Source organism: Dromiciops gliroides, chromosome 5, assembly GCF_019393635.1.
Source record: "Dromiciops gliroides isolate mDroGli1 chromosome 5, mDroGli1.pri, whole genome shotgun sequence".
Taxonomy (NCBI): Eukaryota; Metazoa; Chordata; class Mammalia; order Microbiotheria; family Microbiotheriidae; genus Dromiciops; species Dromiciops gliroides.
In genome coordinates this window covers 282,061,591-282,089,137 of record NC_057865.1, presented here as the reverse complement: position 1 = coordinate 282,089,137, position 27,547 = coordinate 282,061,591, and the positions used below count along the sequence as shown (strand labels likewise).

The window sequence follows — 27,547 nt, the reverse complement described above, 5'->3', positions numbered from 1 at the left end:
ATGGGCATCCCTGTCACTTCCAATTCTTAGCCACCACAGAAAGAGCTGCTATAAATATTTTTGTACGAATAGATCTTTTTCTCTTTTGGGGGATGTCTTTGGGATATAAACCTAACAGTGGTATTGCTGAATCAAAGGGTATGCACAGTTTTATACTCTTTTGAACATAATTCCAAATTCTCAATCACGATTGATTAGAGAAATGCACATCAAAACAACTCTGAGGTACCACCTCATATCCATCAGATTGGCTAAGATGACAAAAAAGGAAAATGACAGATGTTGGAGAAAATGCTGGAAAATTAGAACACATGCATTGTTGGTAGAGTTGTGAACTGATCCAACCATTCTGGAGAACAATTTGGAACTATGCCCAAAGGTTTATAAAACTGTATATAGACTCTGACCCAGCAATGTCACTACTAGATCTGTATCCCACAGAAATCATAAAAAAGAGAAAAAAGCCACATGTACAAAAATATTTATAGCAGCTCTTTTTATAGTGGCAAAGAATTGGAAATTGAGGGGATACACACCAGTTGGGGAATGGCTGAACAAGTTGTGAATGTAATGTTGTGAAAGTATATAAATGTAATGGAATACTATTGTGCATGCAGATTTCAGAAAAACCTGAAAAATCTTACATAAACTGATGCTGAGTAAAATGTGCAAAACCAGGAGAACATTGTACATAACAGTAACATTGTGTGATGATCAACTGTGATTGACTTAGCTCTTCTCAGCAATATAATGATCCAAGACAATTCCAAAAGACTCACAATGAAAAATGTTCTCCACATCCAGAAAAAAGAACTATGGAGTCTGAATGCAGATCATAGCATACTATTTTCACTTTTTTGTTGTTTTTTCTTTCTTGTGGTTTTCCCCTTTTGTTATGATTCTTCTTTCACAACATGATTAATGTGGAAATACGTTTAACATGATTGTACTATATAATCTATATCAGATTGCTTGCTGTCTTGGGGAGGGGAAAAGGAAGAGAAGGAAGGAAAAAAATTTGGAACTCAAAATCTTACAAAAATGGATGTTGAAAACTACCTTTACATGTGATTGAAAAAATAAAATACTATTAAGTGGGAAAAAATTAAGAAACCAGAGTTAGAAAGGACTTCAGAGGCCTTTCAGCCCAAACATTATCTGATCAAGAATTCCTTCTCTGCACACTCAAAGTAGTCTCCTGACTTCAGGCTGTCTCCAGAGGTGATTGGGTTCCTCCTCATTAAAGACCTTTGAGTAAAGGTGGACTTCCCATTTGTCAGATGTGTACCCTTGGGTATTTCTTTGGTTATGAGTTGGGCTTCATGGCCGGTGAGATCCCCTCGGCATCTCAAATTCAATCATTCTTGTTGTTCTGTGCTGAAGAAGGAACCCAAGGCATCACATTCCACTTTTGAAATGATCTAATTATCAGGAACATTTTTCTTAAATAAAGTCAAATTTTGCCTCTTTGCATCTGCCACTCATTGCTCCTAATTCTTCCCTCAGAGGTCAACCAAAACAAGTCCAATGCCTCACTCTTGCTATCTGTGAAATGATGGTTCGTCGGTACACAGGGAAGTAGTGATCCTGTATAACCTTGGCAAGTGACTTGGACTCCCTGGGCCTCAGTTTCCTCCTCTGTCAAATGAGCGAGTTTTTCTGGATGACCTCTGAGACCCCCTTTGGGCTCCATGATCCTAAGAGAATGATAACTGTAACTATGGCTGGAGGCCCAAACCAGTTCTGTAGACTGATGAGAATTTTTAAAGCCCTAATAATTGTTAGTCATTCAACAAGCTATTATTGGAGCAGTTAGGTGGCACAGTGGATAGAGTGCCGGCCCTGGATTCAAAAGGATCCAGATTCAGACACTTGACACTTACTAGCTGTGTGACCCTGGGCAAGTCACTTAACCCCAATTGCCTCACAAAAAAAGAGAGAAAAAACCCCAAGCTATTATTAAGCACTGTATTATGTGCTGGAGATAAAAAAGGAAGAAAAGCAGTCCCCGCCCTCAAGCTGCTTACATTCTAATAGATGTGATATTTAAAATCTAAATTGTGTGGTCGCCTTAAATTAGAAGCTTTAGCACCAGTCTTTGGGCATTAAGCATTTATTAAAGCATACCAGGTATTCACGAGGAGTTCAGAAAGTTAAGAAAAGGCCTATATAGCCTAGAGTTCCAGCCTGGTCAGGTTCTTCCTCAAGTCCTCTGCCACAAGCCTGCTTCAACCACTAACTCTCTTCAAACTGAGGGTGGAAGCTTTTTTATAGGTCTGGAGCAGAGGCAGTCCTTACACACTGCTCCAAGCTGATTGGTTAGTGTCATCCAAATCCATTGGTTCACTGGACTTGAAGGTGGTCTCGAGTTAAGTTCAAAGTCTTCTAAGAACACTACCTTCTTTTTTTTTAATTTTTTTTTTTTGGTGAGGCAATTGGGGTTAAGTGACTTGTCCAGGGTCACACAGCTAGTAAGTGTTAAGTGTCTGAGGCTGGATTTGAACTCAGGTCTTCCTGACTCCAGGGCCAGTGCTCTATCCACTGCGCCACCTATCTGCCCCAGAACACTACTACTTAAGGGCTAGCAGGGTGTGCTTACAATCTAGTTAACTTGAAGTAGGCTAATCAGCAGTCAATCATTCTCACTTAATTCAATCAGTTTAGATAATCTCCAGGTGGGCCTTTGAGTATCTGCTAAATCCCAAGATTTTTATCACATAGGGAAGAATAGATGTAAACAACTAGAAGAAATCTAGATATATACTAAGTAGAGGGAAAGTAACCTGAGAGAAGGCAGGTAGGTAGGAGCGGGAAACATGGAATGTGAGCTGAATCTGGAAGAAGTCAGGGAAGGATGAGGAGAAAGCGCATTCTAGGCCTGGGCACAACCAGTGCAAATACAGAGTCCAGGAAATAGTGTCATATGTGAAGAATGGCAGGTAGACCAGTATAGATGAACACACCAGTTGGGGAATGGCTGAACAAGTTGTGAATGTAATGTTGTGAAAGTATATAAATGTAATGGCCACCAGGTGGCGCCATAGTGTCAGGCCTGGAAGCAGGAAGACTCATCTTCCTGAGTTCAAATCCAACCTTAGACACTTAGTTGCTGTGTGACCCTGGGTAAGTCACTTGACCCTGTCAGCCTCAGTTTCCTCATCTGTCAAATGAGCTGGAGAAGGAAATAACAAACTACTCCAGTATCCTTGCTGAGAAAACCCCAAATAGGGTCACAAAGGGTCAGACCTGACTGAAAACAACTGACCACACACGCAGACTTGAAGGGAGTGTGATACAGAGGACAGTGTTCCAAACAAGAATTAGGAACAACTGGGTTCGAATCCTGTCTGATAGTGAGTGGCCTCTCTGAGACTTCCCTCCCAAGATATGGGCAGATTGCTATAGGGATTTCCTATGTGGATGAAATCACCTATGGTGCTAAGCCCAACAGTGTTAGTCACACAATCATTTCACAAAAAAATCCATTCAGCAATCTTCCCCAAAGGCTAGCTAAAAAGCAGGAAGCCAAAAAAGGAAATCAGGATGACGTTTGCCATGATTTTCTCTCTGACTAAGGCCGCAGGAAGCACGAGGAGAGCAAGATGCAGATTTAGGGATAGCTTAGATGTATGCATGTTTGTTCATGAGTGTATATGTATGTGTGAGTATATATGTGTGTATCATGAAACGTATGTGAAACAGAAAGTATATATTGCTCGAACCAACATTGTAATTACACCTTGGCAGCAAATCCAAAGGAATTACTTCCCTGGGGAACCCACCTAACACCTCAAACCCTCTACCCACAAAACCCCCAGAGGCTGGAGATGACAGAAAAAGCCAGATTATTTTGTTTATTGGTTTGTTTTCAAGTGGACTGAATTTGAGTTCAGGATTTGGGAAAGTGATGCCCACACACACAAAAAAAGGCTGGGGTCCTTGCCCTGTGGCCACCTGGGTAAGGTAGAACTCTTACCCAGGACCACAGGTTCAAAGAGCAGGCAGAATGAAAGCCTTTCTCTTGAAGAGCAGGCCCGAACACATGCCAAAGGAGGGATCAGCACCTGGGCCAGTCTGTCCTCTGCAGCCCTGTTTGCTCAAGCACTACCAATCAAAGGAGGGAAGCAGGGCACCCTGAGATAAGGAGTCACTCCAACTTATTAGACATTGACCTTCCAGGAGTTTTTCCCATCATACCATGAACTCTGTGAGCGCAGGGACGGATTTTTTGTTTGTTTTTAGGAGGGTTTTTTGCCTTTCTTTGTATCCCCACATTTTAGTACAGTGCCTGACACATAGTAAATACTTAACAAACACTTAAGGGCAGCTAGGTGGCACTATAGGAGCACAGAACACCAGGCCTGGAGCCAGAAAGACATGCGTTCAAATCCAGCCTCAGATATTTCCTAGCTGTGCGACCCTGGCAAGTCACTTCACCCTATTGGCCTCAGTTTTATCATCTGTAAAATGAGCTAGAGAAGGAAATACCAAACCCCTCCAGTATCTCTGCCAAGAAAATCCCAAATGGGGTCAGGAACAGTCAGCCATGACTGAAACTACTGAACAACAACAAAAAACAAACACTCGCTGACCGAACAGCCTGAGGGTGTACATAGATATGGGACTGGAAGGAAATTTAGATATCACTTAGTGCCAAGGATTCGAGTCAAATCAAGAAGCATTTATTAAGTATCTACTGCGCGGCCAAAACACGGTGCTGCCTTTTAACCATTTTTGTGTCATGAGCCCCTTTAAAAGTCTGGGGAAGTTCATGGAATCCTTCTTAGAATGGTGCTTTTAGATACAGAAAAGAAAATATATAGAGTTGCAAAGGGAACAGATTGTATTGAAATATAGTTATCTAGGGGGCAGCTAGGTGGTACAGTGGATAGAGCACTGACCCTGGATTCAGGAGGACCAGAGTTCAAATCCAATCTCAGACACTTAACACTTACTAGCTGTGTTACCATGGGCAAGTCACTTAACCCTCATTGTCCCACAAAAAAAAATTTATATATATATATATATATATATATATATATATATATATATATATATATATGTGTGTGTGTGTGTGTGTGTGTGTGTGTATGTGTATATATATGTGTGTGTGTATATGTGTGTATAAGTATATATAGTTATTTATATATGTATGTTTCTCTCTATATATACATATACATGTATGTATGTGCATATGTCTGTGCATGTATATATGTGTGTATAAGGTTTGTTTGTTTGTTTTTTATTAAGTTCATGGACCCCAGGTTTAGAAACTCTGATCTGTTCTAACTCATTTATAGGTTGTTACCTGAGAGTCAGAGAGGTAAGGTCACACCTCTAAGATGGAATCAGAGATTTAGTCCTGCCCCATCATTTTATCCATTCATTCATCCATTTATTTATTTGTCTGTCTGTCTGTCTATCTATCTATCTATCTATCTGTTTGTTTGTTTGTTTTGGAGAGCAATGAGTGTTAAGTGACTTGCCCAGGGTCACACAGCTATTAAGTGTCAAGTGTTTGAGCCCAGATTTGAACTCAGGTCTTCCTGAATCCAGGGCTGGTGTTTTATCCACTGCACCACCTAGCTGCCCCCCCATCATTTAACAGATGAGGGAACTGAGCCCCTGAGAGGGAAAGTGCCTGGACCACTACCACACAGGTAGTACATGACAAAAGCAGATCTTCTTGTGTCCAAATGTAGGGGTCTTTCCACTGTATTACAGTGTGCTTAGTGCTTATGATTTTATCTTGCCTACCAAAGGGCATCATCAACATCTGACAGGCCTCGGGAGGGTTTGGAGGCTAGGAGTAGATATCCACCCTGGGTCATCGATATATTTGTTTTATTAATTTCTAAAATCATCATTAGAGAACTATAAATTTTGATTTTCTAAATGACCTAAACCGAAATGTAGCAAGGCTAAAGTGAGAGTGCCAGAGGTTTGGGGGATTTTCCCCCTGACCATGTGGGGGTAACAGGAACCCCCCTTGGGGACAGAGCCAAAGAAGTGAGTCACAGCAGCTGCTTTAAAGCCTGAGAGAGGCCTGAGAACTGTGACTTGTTCGTTCATTCGTTCATTCATACATCAGGCATCTGCAGAAGATGGCACGTGCCAGAAGATGCAGTCCTTAGCCTTAAGGAGTTTCCATGGGAGGGATGGAGGGCAGGAGAGCGCGGTAAAAAAATATATATAAAAATCCATTCCAAGAGAGAGGGAGGAACGGGAACTGAAATTCAGCATTCCTTTTGATTATGAATGTTGTTGTTGTTTAGTCGTGTCGGACTCTGTGACCCCAGGAAACCACAGCACAGCAGTCCCTTCTGGCCTCCACTATCTCTTGAGGTCTGTCCAAACTCTTGTTGGCTGTATCCATGACACCATCTATCCATCTTATCCTCTGCTGTCCCCTTTATTCAGAGAAGGCTGCCCCAGATGGCCAAAGGTGTCCAGGACATACAGATAGGGAAACTGAGACCCAGAGAGACCCAGCGACTTGTCCACTCTGAATCCAATCCTCTTTCCTGCTTCATCTGGCTCAGGTCCAAATCAAATGTATAAGAATCCAAAGAAATTAAAGCTATCTATTGTCTGTGTGTGTGTGTGCACGCACATGTGTGTGTGTGTGTGTGTGTGTGTGTCTGTGTCTGTGTCTGTGTCTGTGTCTGTGTCTGTGTGTGTGTGTGTTTTAGCGTATTCACTGCCATTAAATTGTAGAATCACAAGACAAGGAAAGAATGCAAAGAGTTATTTCATCCAAACCTCTGCTTTGGGCCAGACTTACCCTTAAGGCAAGTTGGAAAAATCTGTTTGCCCTTTTCTTATTCAATCAATCATCCATCAATAAACATTCATTAAGCCCCTACCATATGTGGGCTGGAGAAGCATGCTAGGAAATGGAGATAAAAATACAAAGAAGGGGAAAAAAAATCCCTCTTCTCAAGGCGCACACATTATAAACATACAGAGGAGATTTCAAAAGCTCTCCCAGGAACTACTTCTAGAAAGTAAAGGATTTTGGGGAGGGGGGGAATATAATATTAAGCACTCAATTCAATCCGATAAACATTCCTAAAAGCCTTCTATATGCCAAGAACTGTGCTAAGTGTTGGGAATAAAAAGACAAAGAAGGAAACAGTGCCCACACTGCCCTTGAATTCTGAAGGAATGTTTATTTTTCTTAATTTGTGCTTTTTAAATATCCCCATGATATACACAAGGTGGGTACTGGATAAATATTAATTAATTAATATTAACTTAAGTACTTGGGTAGGGCAAAGGGAAAGGAATAATCATTTATAGTATATAACACCTACTATGTGCTGGGCACAATGCTAAGCATTTTTTTTTTTTAGTGAGGCAAGTAGGGTTAAGTGACTTGCCCAGGGTCACACAGCTAGTGAGTGTTAAGTGTCTGAGGCCAGATTTGAACTCAGGTACTCCTGAATCCAGGGCTGGTGCTCTATCTACTGCGCCACCTAGCTGCCCCAATGCTAAGCATTTTACAAATATTATCTCATTTGATCCTTACTTCAACATTAGGAGGTAGGTGCTGTTATTATCCATATTTTATAGTTGAGGGATGTGTGAGAATTGGAAATGACACCCCCTCCTGGGAGGGAGATTGTGAGCTCTGGCCATGAGAAGAAACCATGTGACCCTGGACAAGTCACTTAATATCTCCACAATGGGCCCGATTTCCTTATCTGTAAAATGAGAGGGGTTTGGCTAGATAGACCCTTCTAGCTAAGGCCCCTTCCAGCTCCAAGTCCTAGAATGAAAGCTCATTTGCAAAATAGTACAAGAGGCAAACAAAATAAGATTTTAGGTAATATTGTCTCACAAACCAGTGAAAACACGTGCATAGAAATGTGACTATAAATCCCAAATTCAAGACAAAACAAAACAAAAAAACCTATGGTTTAGATGGGATAATCTCTAAGGTCTCTCCCAATTCTAAATTTATGATCCTCAAAACATCCATATTGACAGTTAAGAGCCCTTGAAATGCAGTTATTCATACCTTTTATTTCCTATGAATCTTTTAAATTTGTCTGTTATATAAATTCACTGAGGATTTTCCCACTATGGTAATAAAGCCAAGCAGGAGGAAATAAAGAAAACTTATTTTTAAAAATCAAAATCCATTCACAATGTAAGGACAAAGAGTAACAGGAAAGGGAGAGAAAGGACTCGTCCGTTTGTATTTTGAAAATAAGCCAAGTATAAAGCCACCATTTCTGTTCAGACCCTAAGCCTTTTGGAACAATGGAGATGTATTCTTACCGTTCTTGACACCATTCTTCAATGAAAGCTTCATTGTCTCATCTGGATTCATTTCCCTCGATGCTACACGACTAGAACAAAAAACAAAAAAGGCAACTGAGTTTTCAGTCTTCTTGAGATAAATAGGCCCCATGGAGATGGGCAAAAGCTCTGTCATCTCCTGACTCACTGGTGGACACCTGCTCCTTCCACAGAGGCGCTCAGGCTCTGAAGGCAAAAGGGACCGGAATGAAATAGGGCCAAGCTGTCTCTCATGCTCTCAAATAAATAGATTGGGGGTTCTCTCCATGGGATGCAAATCACAAACCATCCATACTTTCCCAAGCTGTTGATATCTTCGAAAAAGTTTCCCCTGGTGGGGCAACTAGATGGCGCAGTGGATAGAGCACCGACCCTGGATTCAGGAGAACCTGAGTTCAAATCTGGCCTCAGACACTTGACACTTACTAGCTGTGTGACCCTGGGCAAGTCACTTAACCCCAATTGTCTCACCAAAAAAAGTTTCCCATGGGAGGGCCACCCAATATGCTACAAGTGTTGGGAGATTGTCTTGTTTTCTACTGACAGTAAGAGGCTATTACTATGTTACTACTAATACTACCACCATCACCACCACCACTGCTACTACTATTAATATTACTACTACTATTAATATTACAACTACTACTATCACCACTACTACTACTACCACCACCACTACCACTACTACTACTACTATTAATATTATTACTACTACTATTAACATTACTACTACTAGTATTATTATTACTACTACTACAACAATTACTACTACCACCACCACCACCACTACCAACAACAACAACAACAATAACAACTATACAAAATGCTTGGCAAATATCATCTCATTGGAGCTTCACAACCACCCTGGGAGGTAGGTTCTATTATTATTCCCATTTTATAGAGGAGGAAACTGAGGCTGGTAGAGATTAAGTGACTTGTCCAGGATCATACGGCTAATAAGTGTCTAAGACAAGATTTAAAATTAGACCTTTCTGAATCCAGCGCCTAGTAGAGCACTCTGGCTTTCTTTTTTTCTGGTATTTGTATCCCCAGTGCCTGGTACAAAGTAAGTACCTAATAAATGTTCGTTGACTGACTGACTCTGCTTACATACCTGTCATTCCATGACCTTGCCATGTTGCCATCCCACTTTTTATGATTCAATCCCTCACCCTGATACCTATATAATAACAATAACAACCAACAATAACGATAATAATGCCACCATAATACATTCTCTAGGACCGTGGAACTCATGCATGTTACTTTTATTTTCTTGCAAGACCCTGAACATATAAAAAGCAAGGGGTATTTCATCAAATCTGCCTCCCATCTAACTTTCCTACCTCATTTCAGGTGACTTTCCTTCACATTCTTTACATCCCTCCCACAATGGACTACTGGCCATTTCCCAAACCCCACTTTCCATCTCTTCATTCCAGAGTATCCCAAGCTAGCCCCCCCACCCCGGCCCCATGCCTGGAATGTACTTGTTGATATAGCAAAGGAATAGACACTAGTTCTGAAGTCAGAAGACTAGAGTTCAAATCCTGCCCTTATCCTTATCCCTTGTGAGGTCCTAGGAAAGTCTCTTCACCTTCCTCAGCCTCAGTTCCCTTATCTACAAAATAAGGGGACTAGATAGCCTCTGGAGTCCCTTCTAGCTCTGAATCAATGATGCAAAGAGTTTGAGTTCTAATCTTGTCCCCATCATCAGCTTAATCTGTGAGCTGCAGAAAGGGGAGATTAGGGGAGCAGCATCAAAGTCACAGGTCTAGAGTTAGATGGGACCTCAGAGGCTGTGTGCTTGTGTTTCTATATATACACATACACACATACACACATACATATATATATACACACATCCACACACACATGTATACATGCACACACTTATAGATATAGACATAGACACAGACATAGACATAGACATAGACATAGACATAGACATAGACATAGACATAGACATAGACACAGACATAGACATAGACACAGACATAGACATAGACACAGACATAGACACAGACATAGACATAGACATAGACATAGATACAGACATAGACACAGACATAGACATAGACATAGACATAGACACAGACATAGACATAGACATAGACACAGACATAGACATAGACATAGATATAGACACAGACATAGACACAGACACAGACATAGACATAGACATAGACATAGACATAGACATAGACATAGACATAGACATAGACATAGACATAGACATAGACATAGACATAGATACAGACATAGACACAGACATAGACATAGACATAGACATAGATATAGATACAGATATATACACACACATCTCCTGAAAGAATGCAGCACCAGAAAACAATGTCTGGCACATAGTTGAATCTTTTTTGTTTTGTTTTGTTTTGTTTTTGTTTTTTTAGTGAGGCAATTGGGGTTAAGTGACTTGCCCAGGGTCACACAGCTAGTAAGTATTAAGTGTCTGAGGCTGGATTTGAACTCAGGTCCTCCTGACTCCAGGGCCGGTGCTCTATCCACTGAGCCACCTAGCTGCCCCATAGTTGAATCTTAATGAATGTTTATTGATTGATTGCTCCCTTGGTAGATTATAAGCTCCCTGAGGGTAAAGATTGTTGCATTTTTTCATTGTATCCTCAGAGCTTCTGTGTAAAAGGTACTTAATAAATGTTTGTTAGTGAATTGAATTAGACACATACTGCTGTGGTGACATGAAGGAAGAAGGCTGTTGTAAATGCACCAGGGGGTGTAACCCATGAAACATGTCCCCTGGAGTCCCTAGAAGTCTCCTGAAAGGCTCCAGTTCGGGTCTCCCCAAGCCACTTTCCATGGGGTGCAACCCATGCTGCAAACATTAGTACCAAAATGCTTCTTCCAGAATGTATTTGGAATCAGAGGACCCCTGCACAACGTTCAAATCCCAGCTCTCTGATTTGCCAGCTATGTGGCTTTATGCAGATCACAGAGAAAATTCTCAATCAAAACCAAAACCAAAACCAAAACCCATGCTCTCCATGCTCATTAGCCCTCCTGCTCTTCAGTTTATACTTCCAGAGTTGTCTGGGACACTGAAAGGTTAAGTGGTTTGTCCAAGGTCACACTGCCAGGGATGGAACTGATAGCCACATCTTCCTGACTGGCTGGTTTTCCATCCATTGACCAAGCTGCCTCTCAAGTCAATTCAAATGAATCAACAATTATTTAAGAAGTGAATAAATAATTGTTGATTCATTTGAATTGACTTGAATTGTATTGCTGGAGAAACATCTGGATGAAAACTCTATTTGGAGTGTTAAGATCTATAAAAGCGGTTGAGTCACAAGGCCTAATGCCCTCATAGTCGATATTATAAAAGAAGAATTGACTGGGAGGTTGAAAAATGGAGAGAAAGTCATTAGAAATCAGTCTGATGTGCTGGAAGGAACACTGGGTTGAAAGTGAGGTTTTGCTTTTGAAGCCACTAATTCTTTACTTCTTGAATGCTTGAAGGTTTATGGAAATATTTTCTTCCCCGAGACCCTGCGAGATAAACAGTACATACAGCTTTAGTCCCATTTTACAGAGGAAGAAACTGAGGCTCAGTGAGATGGCAATTTGCTCGTGTTTACACAGCTAGTAAGTTCCAAAGCGGCTTAAATTCTCTAAGCCTGTTTCCTCATCTATACAACAAAGTGATTGGAATAAATGACCCCCAAAGTTCTTTTCAGGTCTATATCTTAGGACTCTATGGGAAATTGTCCGGAAGACAATGAAAAAGTTTCCAAGGGATTATTGTTTCTCCTTCATTCTCAAAGAGGACCATGACAAAAATCATGACTTGCAATGAATTGGATTTAACCAAGGAAGAGCTATGCAAAGTTACCAGCTTCACTCTTCCTCCTCCAGAGTCATCTGGGTCTAGTGGCAAGATACACTCTCAAGACAACTGGAGATGGCCCCAGCTGTTTAAGGTAATTAGGGTTAAGTGACTTGCCCAGGGTCACACAGCTAGTAAGCATCTGAGGTCACATTTGAACTCAAGTCCTCCCAATTTCAGGGCCAGTTCTCTATCCACTGCACCACCTAGCTGCCCTAAAAGTGGAGACCTGAAGTCTGGAGGCAATGAGGTCAAAGGGAGAGAGGTGAGAACATGTGGGAACAATTCAATATGTGTGTGTATGTGGGGGAGGACATGAGAAAGTGAAGGAGAAAATCTCTTAACACAGCTTTCCAAATAATAAGTAGATACTAATATAATAGGGGGCAGCTAGGTGACACAGTGGATAAAGCACCGGCCCTGGATTCAGGAGGACCTGAGTTCAAATCTAGCCTCAGACACTTGACACTTACTAGTTGTGTGATCCTGAGCAAGTCACTTAACCCTCATTGCTCCTCAAAAAATCCTAATATAATAAAAGCCAGTAATAAGAGGGAGGAGAAAGTATCAGAAGGAATGTCAGTGATATAAAAGCAAAAGATATCAATAAAAATATATTTTTTAAAAATAAAAGGGAAGTGCAAGGCAGTGTGGTATAGTAGCTAGAGAGCCAGATTCAGAGTCAGGAAGATCTGGGTTCAAAACCTACCTTTGGCCCCTACTGGCCCATACGATACGAGGCAAGTCACCCTCTCTTGGTGCCCTCCCAGGTCACTTTGTATGACTAAATTATATCAGTACAAGGAGAATCCCCTACACTGAAGAAATCACAGATCTAGGCTTTTTTTTCCTAGTAGGGGGAAAAACCTAAAGGCAGGAAGAGAGAAAGAGGAACTGAAAACCATGCTGACTGGGCTGGGGGGAAGGGGGGAACCTCATCAGGGAGAAGGTTCTACCCAATTTTTAGCGCTCCCCCACCCCAACTCCAAGTATTTTCTATTTGTAGGTTTTAAATGCATTTCCCTTTGGATGCATCGGGCCCCTTGCAGAAATGGAAGGTTCCTGTGATCAGGGATTGTTCTCCACATTTCCTTTGTGGTCCCTCTGCCCCCTCCCCCTTCCCTTTGTGACTCCTGACACATAGAAGGCACTTAATAAATGTTTGTAGCAATTGGATGGAATTGAACTCAATCGGATTGAATTCAACAATTATCAATCAGTGTTTAATTCCCTCGTTTTACCTCTGAAATGCTATTGTATGAACTCAATTACTGTTTAGTGAAACCATTTTTAAATGGATCAGGGGGCAGCTAGGTGGCGCAGTGGATGGAGCACCGGCCCTGGAGTCAGGAGTACCTGAGTTCGGATCCGGCCTCAGACACTTGACACTTACTAGCTGTGTGACCCTGGGCAAGTCACTTGACCCCAATTGCCTCACTTAAAAAAAAAAATGGATCAGGCATGTGGCTCAGCCATTGTCAATGTGGACATCTCCACAGCACTGAGAGCATCTGCTCTCCTGCCACCATCCTCATCTATGGGTACCAGTGTTTGGACCATCCATCCCCCTGTTCTCATGACTCTTTATTTGTGATGGGTAGCATCCCACTTACACCCATCACATTTTTCTCCATTTGCCATTGGCTCTCCTGAAGTCCTGAGTCTTCTGTCCTCATTTGCTTGCCAGTGTCACTTTTTAATAAATGCACATATTTTAAGTGACCCCCAAATCCCATACTCCATGGAACCTAGTTATTTATCTCATGGACAGGTAACATACAGAGGACACAAATTGTAACAAGAAGGGTTGGGGCTCAGAGCTCCATTTTCAAACCCCACCTATGGCATACAAATGCCTTGTCCTAGCTCTGCCTGATAAGATAAATAAAACTAAAATGTAAAAGAAATAAAATAATAATAAAGTAAACCATCCCACTACCACCACCACTGTGTGATGTTTAAAATCTAAATTGTAGTTGCCTTAAATTAGAAGCTGTAATGATTAGAATGACGCCACCTGCTGGATACTTACTGTAGAAGAGTTCTGCCCATGAAGGGAAGGTCTTTGAGGGCAAGACCAGGAGTCAGGAAGTGACGCGGGCTAGTGGGAGGAGGAAGGAAGAGACTGGCGCTCAGTCTCGCTCTCTTTCCTGGGGACGCTGGCGGAGAAGGGAGCTAAAAATGTGCTCTCCCTTTAATAGATAGAAATCTAGGCCTTTCTCTCTCTCTTTACCAAATTCTTATTCTCCTTAATAAATGCTTAGAAGTCTAACTCTTGCTAAAGCTTATAATTTATTGGCGACCACTCATTAGATATTTTAGACAGTTTAGCTAGAATTTTAGCCCTTAACAAGGGCAAGACCAGGAGTCTTTTCTTTGGCATCAGGAAGTGACGTTGGGTAGTGGGAGGAAGAAGGAAGACACTGGCGCTCTGTCTCTGGCTTTCCTTTGGACTCTGGTGGAGAGCGGAGCTAGAAATGTGCTCTCCTTTTAATAGATAGGAATCTATGCCTTTCTCTTTCTCATTACCAAATTCTTATTCTCCTTAATAAATGCTTAAAAGTCTAACTCTTGCTAAAGCTTATAATTTATTGGCGACCACTCATTAGATATTTTAGATAGTTTAGCTAGAATTTTAGCCCTTAACAAAGCTTCAGCACCAGTCTTTGGGCATTAAACATTTATTAAAGCATAGAGGTATTCACAAGGAGTTCAGAAGAAAAATAAAAGTCCTACCTAGCCTAGAGTTCCAGCCTGGTTGGGTTCTTCCTGAAGTCCTCCTCCACGAGCCTGCTTTAATCAGAAACTCTCTCCAGCAAACTGATTGTGGAAGCTTTTTATAGGTCTGGAACAGAGGTGGTCCTTACACACTGCTTCAAGCTGATTGGTTGGCATCATCTAAATCCATTGGTTCTGAAGGTGTTCTCAAGATGTGATTACAATCCAGTTAACTTGAAGTAGGCTAATCAGCAGCTAATCACTCTCACTTGATTCAATCAGTCTAGATTAATCTCCAGGTGGGTCTTTGAGTATCTGCTAAATCTCATTATTTCATCACATTCCCCCCTTGTTGCTTCTAGGAACAGGTGTTCCTTGATGAAACAGTAAAAAATAGCTTTGCCAGTAATCAAATCAAACAATAAAAGTTCTTAAAAACGTGAATTGAGAAGACAAGAATTTTTTAAAATCTTCATTTCATCACCTTTTGTATCATCTGCCTAATTATCCTCATGCCATTATAATAAATTTTAAAATCTAATATAATTGGTAACAGATGTCAACGCCAAGTCCAACACCATTTTTATCATGACATTTAAGATAATTATGGGGATTACCATTGAGCAATATATACAGCACATGCAGTATGCCAGGCTTAAAATAGGTGGATGGGATATACGTCCATGCCACCGAACATATTGGAGGAAACTGAGTCAGGCTTAATGAGATGCATGAGATTGAGACGTCCATGGCATCAGGCATATTGTAGGGGAATAAAAGCCAGGTGTAGAATGAGATGGGTGGGATGAAAACTTCCAGCCCTCTGTGCAGTACCTGGACTTCATAAGTGTCTCCCCTTCTGTGAGAGTTCAATGCCTGTTCTTGTATGTATTCCTCTCATGGGTAAAGGCAATTAATGTCTTAAATGGTAAATTCCCATAATCCAAGTTTCATATGGATTTAAAAATTTGAGGATAATAATGATAGCAAAAAATATGAAATGATCACAAAAACTGAATTTGCTTTGAGTCAGAATATAAGCTACAATGTACAATGATTCCAAATAATATTTTTTGCAAAAACAGTATTTCTAGAATTAATTTACACTTGTCATAGTAATCAATTTACCGAGGAAATACTTTATATAATGTGATCAAATAATCAGTTGGAAAAACAAAACACAATCTTAAAAGAATGAAAATCTCTATGAAAACAAACTCATACTATTAATTTCAAAATGTAGATACAATGGCATAAAAAGGAAACCTTTATGTAACATTTGAACTGACATTATTTGAGTGAATTTAGAGCATTTTTGATTTTGATATCTAAAATCTCCACATCTCATATTAATATCTTGCTGTCTACTTCTGCATTTCAGCAAAATATGTCCCAGTTTATGGCAATAGAAGCAGATTCTTGAAATACGATGATGATAAAGTTTTTCTTGTTTTTCTTCAACCCCTTTATTTTCTCTTTCATAATAACAATGCTTTATAAAGTTATTAGTTAAAGGCAAAAGCAGGTAAAGATAAATCAAAATAGAAAGTCCACAAAAATGAAGCATTTTCTTACCCAATGTGAAGATCAGAAGGTTGAGGCGTTCAGCAATCCCTTCGTGGTTGCCAAACTGTGATGTTTAAAATCTAAATTGTGGTCGCCTTAAATTAGAAGCTTCAGCACCAGTCTTTGGGCATTAAACATTTATTAAAGCATAAAGGTATTCACAAGGAGTTCAGAAGAAAAAAAAAGTCCTACCTAGCCTAGAGTTCCAGCCTGGTTGGGTTCTTCCTGAAGTCCTCCTCCACGAGCCTGCTTTAATCAGAAACTCTCTCCAGCAAACTGATTGTGGAAGCTTTTTATAGGTCTGGAACAGAGGTGGTCCTTACACACTGCTTCAAGCTGATTGGTTGGCATCATCTAAATCCATTGGTTCTGAAGGTGTTCTCAAGGTGTGATTACAATCCAGTTAACTTGAAGTAGGCTAATCAGCAGCTAATCACTCTCACTTGATTCAATCAGTCTAGATTAATCTCCAGGTGGGTCTTTGAGTATCTGCTAAATCTCATTATTTCATCACAACTGCCACCAATGACAGATAAGCTCATTTCAACTCCTCAATGAACTCCATGGTCCAGCCAAATGGGCTTTTCCATTCATATGTCATTCCATTTGTGCTAGCTGCCCTTGTCCCCTCATGCCATGGCCCCATCCTTACTTCTACCTTCTCATGTCCCTGGTTTCCTTCAAAACTTAGCTCAAAGACCAAACTTCTCCTTTCCTGCCTCTCCCCCACCCCAGTTGTGAGCACCCCCCTCCCCCAGTAACCAGGTGACTATTTTGTATCTATACAACTATACAAATGTTGTCTTCCTTCACTAGGATCTAAGCTCTCTGAGGGCAGGACAGATCCTCTTTTGACCTTTGCATTCTGGTATCCAATATGGTGTCTAGCACATAGTAGCTGCTTAATAAATATCTTGAGATTCTTAGGCAAAAGGCTCCGACCCTAGTTCTGATATGTACTAACTCTATGACCTTGGCCAATTGTTTAATCTCCTTGAGCCTCAATTTCTTCCTCTGTAAAGTGAGACAGTGGGACTAAATGACTGCTGAGTTCCCTTCCAGCTTTAGATCTATGATCTTCTGAGTATTGATTGTCCGGATAAGGACCTATTAATTATTTGTAAGATGCTAGATGAGGCATGGGGGAATAGAAAGATGGATGATAATTGGAGCTTTTTAAATACTTTCATCTCTGCTCTCCCAGTTTTAGCTGTTTGGGGTTTTTTTTTGGTGGTGGTGATTGTTGTTTGCTGTTGTTTGTTTTTTCATTTGTGTGAAACCAAACTGAAATAAACCAGGGACTATGAACAATTTAAAATGCCTTAAGACATTTACATTCTGGGGGGGGGGGCGGCGCAAAGAAAAGGATACAGACATTCAGATTGCAAAATATAAGGTAGAGAGTGCTGAGGGCAAAAATGAAATCGTACAAAGTTCTCAAAGGATATTTGAGGAGGAACACAGCCCTGCCAGCTGGGGAGATCGGGGAAGGTCTGGTGGAGGAAGCAGCCCCTGAGCTGAACCTTGAAGGAAGAGAAGGATTCTATAAGGCAGAGATAAGGAGGGAGGGTATATCTTACACCAGGGAATGCTTTAAGCAAAGGCACAAATGCCAGAGATGGCATGCCAACCTCAGGGAAACAGCCAGCAGTCCCATTTGACCATAACATATAGTTTGGAGGCAGCTAGGTGGCTCAGTGGATAGAGCACCAGCCCTGAAGTCAGGAGGTCCTGAGTTCAAATCCAGCCTCAGATACTTGACACTGTGTAACCCTGGGCAAGTCACTTGACTCCACTTGCCTTACCACCACCCCCCCCAAAAAAAATTTTAAACATATAGTATGATATCAAACAAGTCTGGAAAGGTGAGACAAAAGACAAAGTGTGAGATCTAAATGAAATCAGTCATGTAGGGTAGGTGCCATGGAATTATAGATGTAGGATTGGATAGAACCTTAGAAGCTCATTTCACAGAGGAGGAAACAGAGACCCGTGGAGGGTAAATGAATTGTTCAGGGTCACACAGCTAGTAAGTATAGGGGTCAAATTTGAACTCTAGCCCCAAGACTCCAAGTTCACTGTTCTTTCCACCATGCCACATACACCCAGATCTAAATTCTTTCTTACATGACTCAGCATCCTTCAATGTAATATAGTGACCTAAAATCAACAGTTGTTGCTCTGGCCCTACAAATTATTTCTTGAGGGAGTAAAGATTAAATATGGAAAACTGTACCTCAAAGGAAAAATATTGGGTGAGAGTACGGAAGAAGTGATGGTGAGGGGCTGATCATTGACACTGGAATCCTCCCCTAAATACAAGCCATCTTGTCTCAAGGCCACTTTGAAATGTTACAGCATGTCAGGAGTAGGGCAGTGTAGAAGGAAGAAGGAGGTGGGGGCTGCCGGCGGTGCTGGGAAATAGTCTCACTGAATTGGAAGTGTAAAAACTGAGACAGAAATCTCTTAGTCTCTTCCTTGTTTGATGGCTGAACTGATGATGTCTGCTGCTGGCTGAAAGCCAAGTTAGATACCTGGAGTTTTGATTACCAGATCTGGTATGTATCACAAGGAAACAGGGCTCTAATTGGGAGGTAAGAGATTAGGCGATTGGAAGAGATTTAAAGAAGTCGCGTACACCTAAACATCTTCTTGGAGTCTACAGAAACTCATCCTGGTTCCATTTTTGTTAGATGACCACTGGGCAGAACCCTAGCATGATGCTCACCTGCCCACTGCCCACAGAGTTTGGCAAATATTTGGGAAATGCCCAAAATAAAAACACAGGCAGGATTAACAGTCTGCAGGAGCCACTTGAGAACTGAGCAGGGAAAGAGAACACCCAATGGCCAGTGGAAGCGGAGCTAGGGAAAAGCCTGAAACATTGATGAGTTGCTCTTGTTACATACTGGGAGAGACCATGAAAATTCTATTCAACCCCACCCGCCCAATCTCTCCATACAACAAGCATTTATTGAGTATCTACCGTGGACAAGGTGATGTGCTAAGCACTAGAGACAAAGACCCAAGACAGTCCACATCTTATTGTCTGCTGGAGGGGGGGGGGTGCGCGAGTGCATGTGTGCCCCCCCACACACACACACACAGAGTGAATATAAACCAATTTCCATGGACAGAGAGCACGAACAACAAGGGATATCGGGATAAGTTTGCTAGGAGGTGGCTTCTGGGCTATAGTTTGGAGGAAGCTAGGAGTGATACCAGGGGGAGATGAGGAGGAAGGGCATTGCAGACATAGTGGGCAGCCTGGGCAAATGCCCAGAGGTGGCAAGCAGACAGAAAGGCAGGCAGGCAGGCAGGCAGGCTGGAAGGAAAGAAGGAAGGAAGGAAGGAAGGAAGGAAGGAAGGAAGGAAGGAAGGAAGGAAGGAAGGAAGGAAGGAAGGAAGGAAGGAAGGAAGGAAGGAAAAAATAAGGGAGGAAGGAAGGAAAAAAGAAGGGAGGGAGGGAGAGAGAAAGGGAGGAAGGAAGGAAGGAAGGAAGGAAGGAAGGAAGGAAGGAAGGAAGGAAGGAAGGAAGGAAGGAAGGAAGGAAGGAAGGAAGGAAGGAAGGAAGGAAGGAAGGAAGGAAGGAAGGGAGGGAGGGAAAATATATTTATCAAATGTGCCAGGCACTTTGCTAAGCACTTTCCAAATATTATCTCATTTAATCCTTGAAACAACTCTAGGAGGTTTCTTTATTCTCCCGTTTTCCAGTTGAGGAAACTGAGACAGACACAAGTTAAGTGATTTGCCCAGGATCACAAAGCTAGTGTCTGAGGTCAGATTGGAATTCAGGTCTTCCTGACTCTGGGCCCAACCCTCTCTCTATGCACTGAGCCACTCTGGGAAAGAGAATTCTCTGTATGTCAAACAAGAGCAGAATAATCTTGCTGCAAGGTGAATAATGTGGCACAACTGGAAGGGTAGGTAGAGAGCTATAAATTCTAGCAGAAGGAATTGCATTTCCTTCACCTGGACAACTGGATGACACAGTGGATAGAGTGTTGGATTCAGTCAGGAAGACCTGAGTTTAAAATCTGCCTTGGATACTAACTAGCTGTGTCACCCTGGACAAGTCATTTACTTTTTGTCTGCCTTGGTTTTCTCATCTATAAATTCGGGCTAATAATGGAACCAACCACATAGGGTTGTTATGAGGATCAAATGAGAAATTTATACAGTGCTCTGCAAATCTCAAAGTGCTCTATAAATGCTAGTTATTATCACCATCATCATTGTTATTACCATTATAATTTTATCTGATAAACACAGACTTCAGAGTTTAGGAATGATGAACCAGCTAATTGCCTGAGTCTCTTGCCAACCCTACAAGGGCTAAGCTGAAGATTTCAGTTGGTTTCTTTTTTCCATTTTTTTTGTTGTTTTTCTTTGGCAGGGCAATGAGGGTTAAGTGACTTGCCCAGGGTCACATGGCTAGTAAGTTTCAAGTGTCTGAGGCTGGATTTGAACTCAGGTCCTCCTGAATCCAGGGCCAGTGCTTTATCCACTAGACCACCTAGCTGCCCCTCCTCAGTTGGTTCCTTGAAAGCATTTCCCATGTTCTGAATATTCCCAGCCTAAATGATGCCCCCTCCAATGTAGCTTGCACAGGGGTTCCAAGTGACTAGCTTGTGGTTAACACATGACTCTCTGAACCTCTCTTCCTGCAGTGCAAACAAAATCCCGTCTTAATTTCCATCAAGAGTCTCAAGGGGCTTGTAATAAACTGGACCAAATCACAAACCTCTGGTTCCTGGGACATTTCCCCCCTCTTTTGTCCCCATTCATAGTTGTGGTCATCTCTGGAGGAAACAGCATCCGCCATTCCACCCATGGACGCCTGGGATCTTTCCCTGACTCATCTTAGATAACTAATGAGAGTCATAATTTGGGTCAATGGGCTAAAAGTTGGTAACTCCAAGAAGTTCCTTCCTCTGTTTCCCTACTGCTTGTAAAATGGTTTCCAAGGTCCCATGAAAGTCACAGAACTGAACCACACTGGAGAAGAGAAAGGAACCTTAGAAGTCATGGGCTCCAACTGAACTCCAAGGGATGTAAACACTCTTTAAAATGGTCTGTTGTCAGGACAGCTAGGTGGTGCAGTGGATAAAGCACCAGCCATGGATTCAGAAAGACCTGATTTCAAATCCAGCCTCAGATACTTGCCCTGCAAAAATAAAATAAAATAAAATGGTCTGTTGTCATTGGTGGTTGATATACCTCTCCCAGGACATCAGGGAGATTTCCTAGGGGCATTGGCCTGTGCAATAAGAAAAATCAATTGGTAATGAATCTAGAGTCAAAGGACCTGGGTTAGAATCCTGGCTCTTCTTCTTACTTCCTCCACAATCTAGTGAAAGTCACCTGATTTTCATGTGCCTCAGTTTCCTCATTTGTAAAATAAGGGCCTTGGACCCAATGACCTCTGAGGCAGACTCCCAGCTCTGGATCAATAATTCTATGGATTCAAGTTGATTCAATAAGTATTTATTAACTTACTATGTATCAGGTACCATAGAGGTACCTGAAGCAGTTAGGTGGTATAGTGGGCCTGGAGTCAGGAAGACCTGAGTTCAAATCCAGTCTCAGAAACATACTAACTGTGTGACCCTGAGCAAGTCACTTAACCTCTATCTGCCTCAGTCTCTTCACCCATAAAATAGGGATTAAAAATAGCACTTACCTTCCAGGCTTGTTGTAAGGAACAAATGAGATAATATTTGTAAAGCACTCAGCACAGTGCCAGGCACAAAGTAGGTCCTTAATAAATGATTGTTTCCTCCCTTCTGCCATAGAGAATAATTTCAATAGACAGAGATGGGTGATGAGAATGGAGAAGTCCCTTTTGTCTTCTGAACTGGGCTGACCACATCTGGAATGTTAGCTTCAGAATGAGGGGCAAGACATTGCCAAAATGTCATGTGTCCAAAGGAGGGAAGCCAAGATGGTGAAATGATGAAAGACAGGGCCATACAAGGACCAGTGGAAGCAGCTGGAATGTTCAGCCTGGAGAGAAGACTCCTGTGATTCTGGCATTAGGGTTTTCCTTGGTCTTGACTTGGGGTGTCCAGAGGGTGGGCCTTACAGCTGCCAGTCATCAGAGACATTTCCCACTCACCCTCTTATTCCATAAATGAGAGTAAAAAGAGGGGAATGCAGCAACTGTTGTCCCCATGAAGTTCTCCACCAAGCCATACTGCAGTAGAACCACTTCTAAACCCCTTCCTTCAGAATTCCAAACCAGTCACTGTCAGGCTCTATACCAAACCCTAAGGATACAAAGAAAGGCAAAAGTAGTCTCTGGCCTCAAGGAGCTAATATTCTTGTGTGTGGGGCAACATGTAAATAACCGAGTACATAAAAGATATATACAGAGCATACAAAAGATAATCTGAGAGAGGGAAGGGAGGGAGAATACTATGTACTAAGTACTTTTTACAAATATCTCATTTGATCCTCACAACAACCCTGTGAATCCTATTATTGTCCCCATTTTACAGTTGAGGAAACTGAGACAGGCAGCAGTTCAGTGACTTACCATAGGTCATAGAGTCAGGAAGTGTCTGAAATGGCATTGGAACTCAGGTCTTCCTGGCTCCAGGTCCTATGTTCTATCCACTGTACCAGTAGCAGCTGTTATGGGAATGGGGGGGGGGGGTAGAAGGGTTTCCTGTAGAAGGTGGAATCTGAGCCGAGTCTTGAAGGAAGTCAGAAAAGCCAGAAGATAAAAGTGAGGAAGAAGAGCATTTCAGGCATGGGGACAGGCAACACATTCCAGGAATGGGATGTCACATTTAAGCAACTACAAAAGGATCAGGGTAGTCAGATGATCAAGGATATGTAGGAGAGCAGAGTATAAGATGATGAAATGGGTAAGAAGGGGCCAGGTTGGAAAGAGAATTCAGCATCAAAGTGAATGTTTTCTATTGGGTTGTGGAGGCAATAGGGAGCCACTGGAGGTAATAGGAGGCCACTGGAGTGCATTGGGGAGGGGCTAGTGATATAATCTGCTCTGTTCTTCCAAAATATCACCTTGGTGACTGCACAAGGAGAATTGGAATGAGAAGACATTCATTAGCCATGTTACCTCCTCTCCCACAAGCTTTCTCCCCAACCTCCATAAGGGATTGGTCTAGACCCTCTAGGGCACCCCAACTCTCAGTGGCACCTCATCCATAGCTGAACTGTCTTCTGTGACATAGTACCTGTTCCCCTCACCCCACCTGGATGAACTGGCCCAAGTTCCTTCTTACAGCTCTGCAGAGGACAATCCCCGAGGGGGTTGGGAGTGGGGGGCAGCCCACTGTATTATAATGAAATAAGTATAAAATTTGGAGTCAGAGAATCTGAGTTCAAATCCTAGCTCTGCAACTCCTTATTTAGCCTTGAAAAAGTCACTTCCATTCTCTGACCCTCAGTTTCCTCATCTGTAAAATGAAGAGTTAGCCTCATTGATACCTAAGACTCCTTCCAGTTCTAAGTCCTATTACCTGGAATCTAAGAAGTGATGCTTGAGGGGCAGCCAGGTGGCACAGTGGATAGAGCACTGGCCCTGGATTCAGGAGGACCTAAGTTCAAATCCAACCTCAGACACTTGACACTAGCTGTATGACCCTGGGCAAGTCACTTAACCCCAATTGCCTCACCAAAAAAATTAAAAATTAAAATAAAAAGAAGTGATGCTTGAGATGGCCCCTTTAGGGATGAGTGGGCACTTGATAGGTAGAGAGGAGGCCGGAAGAATTGTGATAAAGATTATTTAACATAAATTTAACAGATGTGAGTGGTTAATGGGAGGGGGGACATTTTCTTTTTCTTGCCCCCTACAACAGAGGGAAGAGATAGCCTTAGATTCATAGAATTTTAGAGCTTAGAAGGGGCCTTATAGATCAGTGAGGTGATCCTTTTACCAGTGAGGACACTGAGGCCCAGAAAAGTAAAGTAATTTCTCTACATGCACACATCTAATTGGAGGAAGAATCAGAATTAAAATCTAGGTTTTCTCAAGCTCAGTCCAATTCTCTTTTTCATCTATATTATACTAGCCAGTGCTTGGTGCTGGCCACTAGGTGGCATCATTGGTCATGGGCAGCTTGGCTGCTGTCCAGGGAGATTAGTAGCGAGATAAAGGCAGGAGGAGGAAAGAGAGACAGTGTGAAACGGGACATTCAAGAACACAAGTTATTGGGAGCTCATAATTTGTAGGTTGCCTTCCTGTGCCAGGGTGTTACTGTAGACATTTCAGTGTAACAGTGTGGCCCTTTGCCTTTGGTGGTTAGATCTCACTGACCACAAAGGAAGGAAATGCTAAAATGCCTATTTTGCTATCTAAGTACAGTAAGTCCTCATTCTTCCCTTTTTAGTGTGGGTCTGATGTTCCTGGGAGTCATGATAAACAGCATAACAGAAAGAGTCTTTCTCCAAGGCCAACTGAAAGGATTCCTCCGGGGAAGGACAGATACATTGCTCAGGCAATGACTGAATTTGGCTACAAAAGAGGAATCTCCCTCCCCTGAGAATTCATAGAAGACCTAAACTAGTGGGAGAGGAAACAGGAGGATTTTATGTAGAGCAAAGAAAGGTACCCAAATGGCCTTGGTTATCAAAATGGTGGCTCCTAACCAAGGACAGGACCTAGATGTGTAAGCTCATTGATATGGGAACTCCCAGGCGAAGAACCATTCTCTACCAGTGAAGGTCAGAACCACCCCTTGTTTTCCTGAAACACAGAGATCAAAGCAATTGTTCAGTCACACAGCCTGAACATCATGGAGGCTAGACTTGAAGCTTCTTCTCAGAAGTCTCATCTTGAGACGCTTTCAAATAGCTCTCATAATTCATCAGGATGGATTTCTATCACCTCAGATGCCCCACGTCCCCAACTGAATTCATCATGGGATCATAGATGGAGGAGAAGGAAGGGAACTTAGAGGCCATGTAGTTCAATACCATCATTCTACACTTTGGGGAAACTGATATATAAATGTCAAGTGTCTTGCCCAATATACCAACACCCACACCCACACCCACACAAACACATTTATATCTTCCAATTTGAGATTCAGCACCTACAAGGTTCATTTCATTTGGTGGGGGGGGGGGGGAGCGAGGCAATGGGGGTTAAGTGACTTGCCCAGGGTCACACAGCTAGTAAGTGTCAAGTGTCTGAGGCTGGATTTGAACTCAGGTCCTCCTGAATCCAGGGCCACTGCTTTATCCACTGTATCACCTAGCTGCCCCCTCAAGGTTCCTTTCAAGTACCACGAAGCCTTCCTTGGTCCCTCAACTGTGATACCATCATATAAGGAAGCAGTGAGATACAAGGGAATATATGCTAAATTTGGAGTCAAAGGACCTGGGTTCAAATTATGTCAATTTACTGTGTTAATGATGGAATGTCACTGGGCCTCACTGTCCTTGACTTCTAATATTCCTTTCAATTCTAAATGTATAATTCTGTATTCTCCCTCACATCACTATTTAGTTTATCTCAGTGGCTGACACATAGTAGGAGCTTAATAATGTTCACTGACTGACTAATTAATGACCAGTTGGACCTTTCCTCTATTATAACCTGGATTTATTTGTTTGATGCCTGTTACTGGACTGTAAGTTCTCTGAAGGCAGAGACAATGTCAGGAAACATAGAATCTTAGATTTTCAAGTGACTTCAAAGCCCTCTCATCCATCCCATACCCAAAGAGGAACCCTCTCTCCTGATTCCCTGACAAATGGTCATCTAACTTTTTCCTTGGAGACCACCAGTGAGGGGGAACTCACTACCTCCTCACCCAGCCCAATGCACTTTGGAATAGCTCCAGTGGGAGGAAGCTACACCTCTCTGCTATTTGGGCTCATAGAGTCCTGGATATAGAGTTGGGCGGGATCGCAGAGGCCACCTAGTCCAGTGCTCTCCTTTTACAGATAAGGAAACTGAGGCCCAGGGAGGTGACATGACTAGCCTAACTTGTAGCAAGTGTTGGAAGTGGCATTTGAACCCAGGTCTTCCTGTATCACATTGGAACATTTCATGAAGATGGCTTTGAAGGATGAATTGGATTGAGAAGTATTCATGCAGAGGAATAAGAAGCAGAGCCCAGGAACAAGGTCGGCCTCTGCTTACCAGACTCTAAGCGAGTCACTTCCTTCCTGGGCCTATCCCTCGTGCCTAGATGGGAATCTGCATATAGTAAATGCTTACGAGACAGCACCCTAGCCCTCCTTCCTCTACTCCACCCCAGAAGTCTGTCAACTCAGCTGGCCCTTGGGCAGACCGCTCTGTCCTTGGGTTGGAGAGTGAGCAAATCAACCACAGTCACACAGAAGCCTTAGTCCACTGATCCTGGAGCCAGGAAGACCTGAGTTCAAATCGAACCTCAGACACAAGCTATATGATTCCAGGCAGATAGATCATTTAACTTCTTTCTGCCTCCATTTTCTCAACTATAAAATGGGAATCATAATAGCACCTACTTCATGGGGTTGTTGTGAGGATCAAATGAGACATTTGTAAAGTGCTTTGCAAACCTTAAAGCTCCCAACCTGTAAGTATTCGTCACTACATTTGAGGTTTCACTCCCTTTGAAGCAGAAGCTGCCTTCCCTGGACCCCTGATACCCTTATCTCAATCTGTGTACTGATTCTTCTTGTCGTCCAGTTGTCTTCGGTCAAGTCCAACTCTCTGTTGACCCCATTTGGGGTTTTCTTGGCAAATACTGGAGTGGTTTGCCATTTCCTTCTCCAGCTCATTTGACAGATGAGGAAATGGAGGTAAACAAGGTGAAGTGACTTGCCCAGGGTCACACAACCAGTATGTTCCTGAAGCCAGATTTGAACTCAGGAAGATGAATCTTCCTAACTTGAGGTTGGTGACCTTGCACAGGCCTCCCTCACTTACATCCAATTCACTGCAAATCATGACATCACCCTGATCCTCTTTGGGAATGAAGAACCAACAACTACAATAACAACAAAAGGTGGAAATTCCAATTGAGTCTAAGTTGATTCTAAGCATGTGTGTAACATTCAAGGAAGAGCAATTAGGACAATATGGCTGGATCCAGTCACACTCCAATATCTTAACCTAGATCTCAG

The 27,547-nt window shown here is 42.2% G+C and overlaps 1 protein-coding gene across 1 annotated transcript in view; it reads right to left on the bottom strand.

Moving 5' to 3' along the window:
* C5H12orf75 (chromosome 5 C12orf75 homolog) overlaps positions 1-8,541 on the bottom strand; it is an 86,588-nt gene extending 78,047 nt beyond the window's left edge. Inside the window, exons 1-2 of the mRNA XM_043967715.1 lie at positions 8,456-8,541; positions 8,287-8,357 (exon numbers count right to left, since the gene is read on the bottom strand). Coding sequence (XP_043823650.1) covers positions 8,287-8,357; positions 8,456-8,541 — 157 coding nt within the window. The remainder of the gene's footprint in view (positions 1-8,286; positions 8,358-8,455) is intronic.
* Between the last annotated feature and the right edge of the window lie 19,006 nt (positions 8,542-27,547).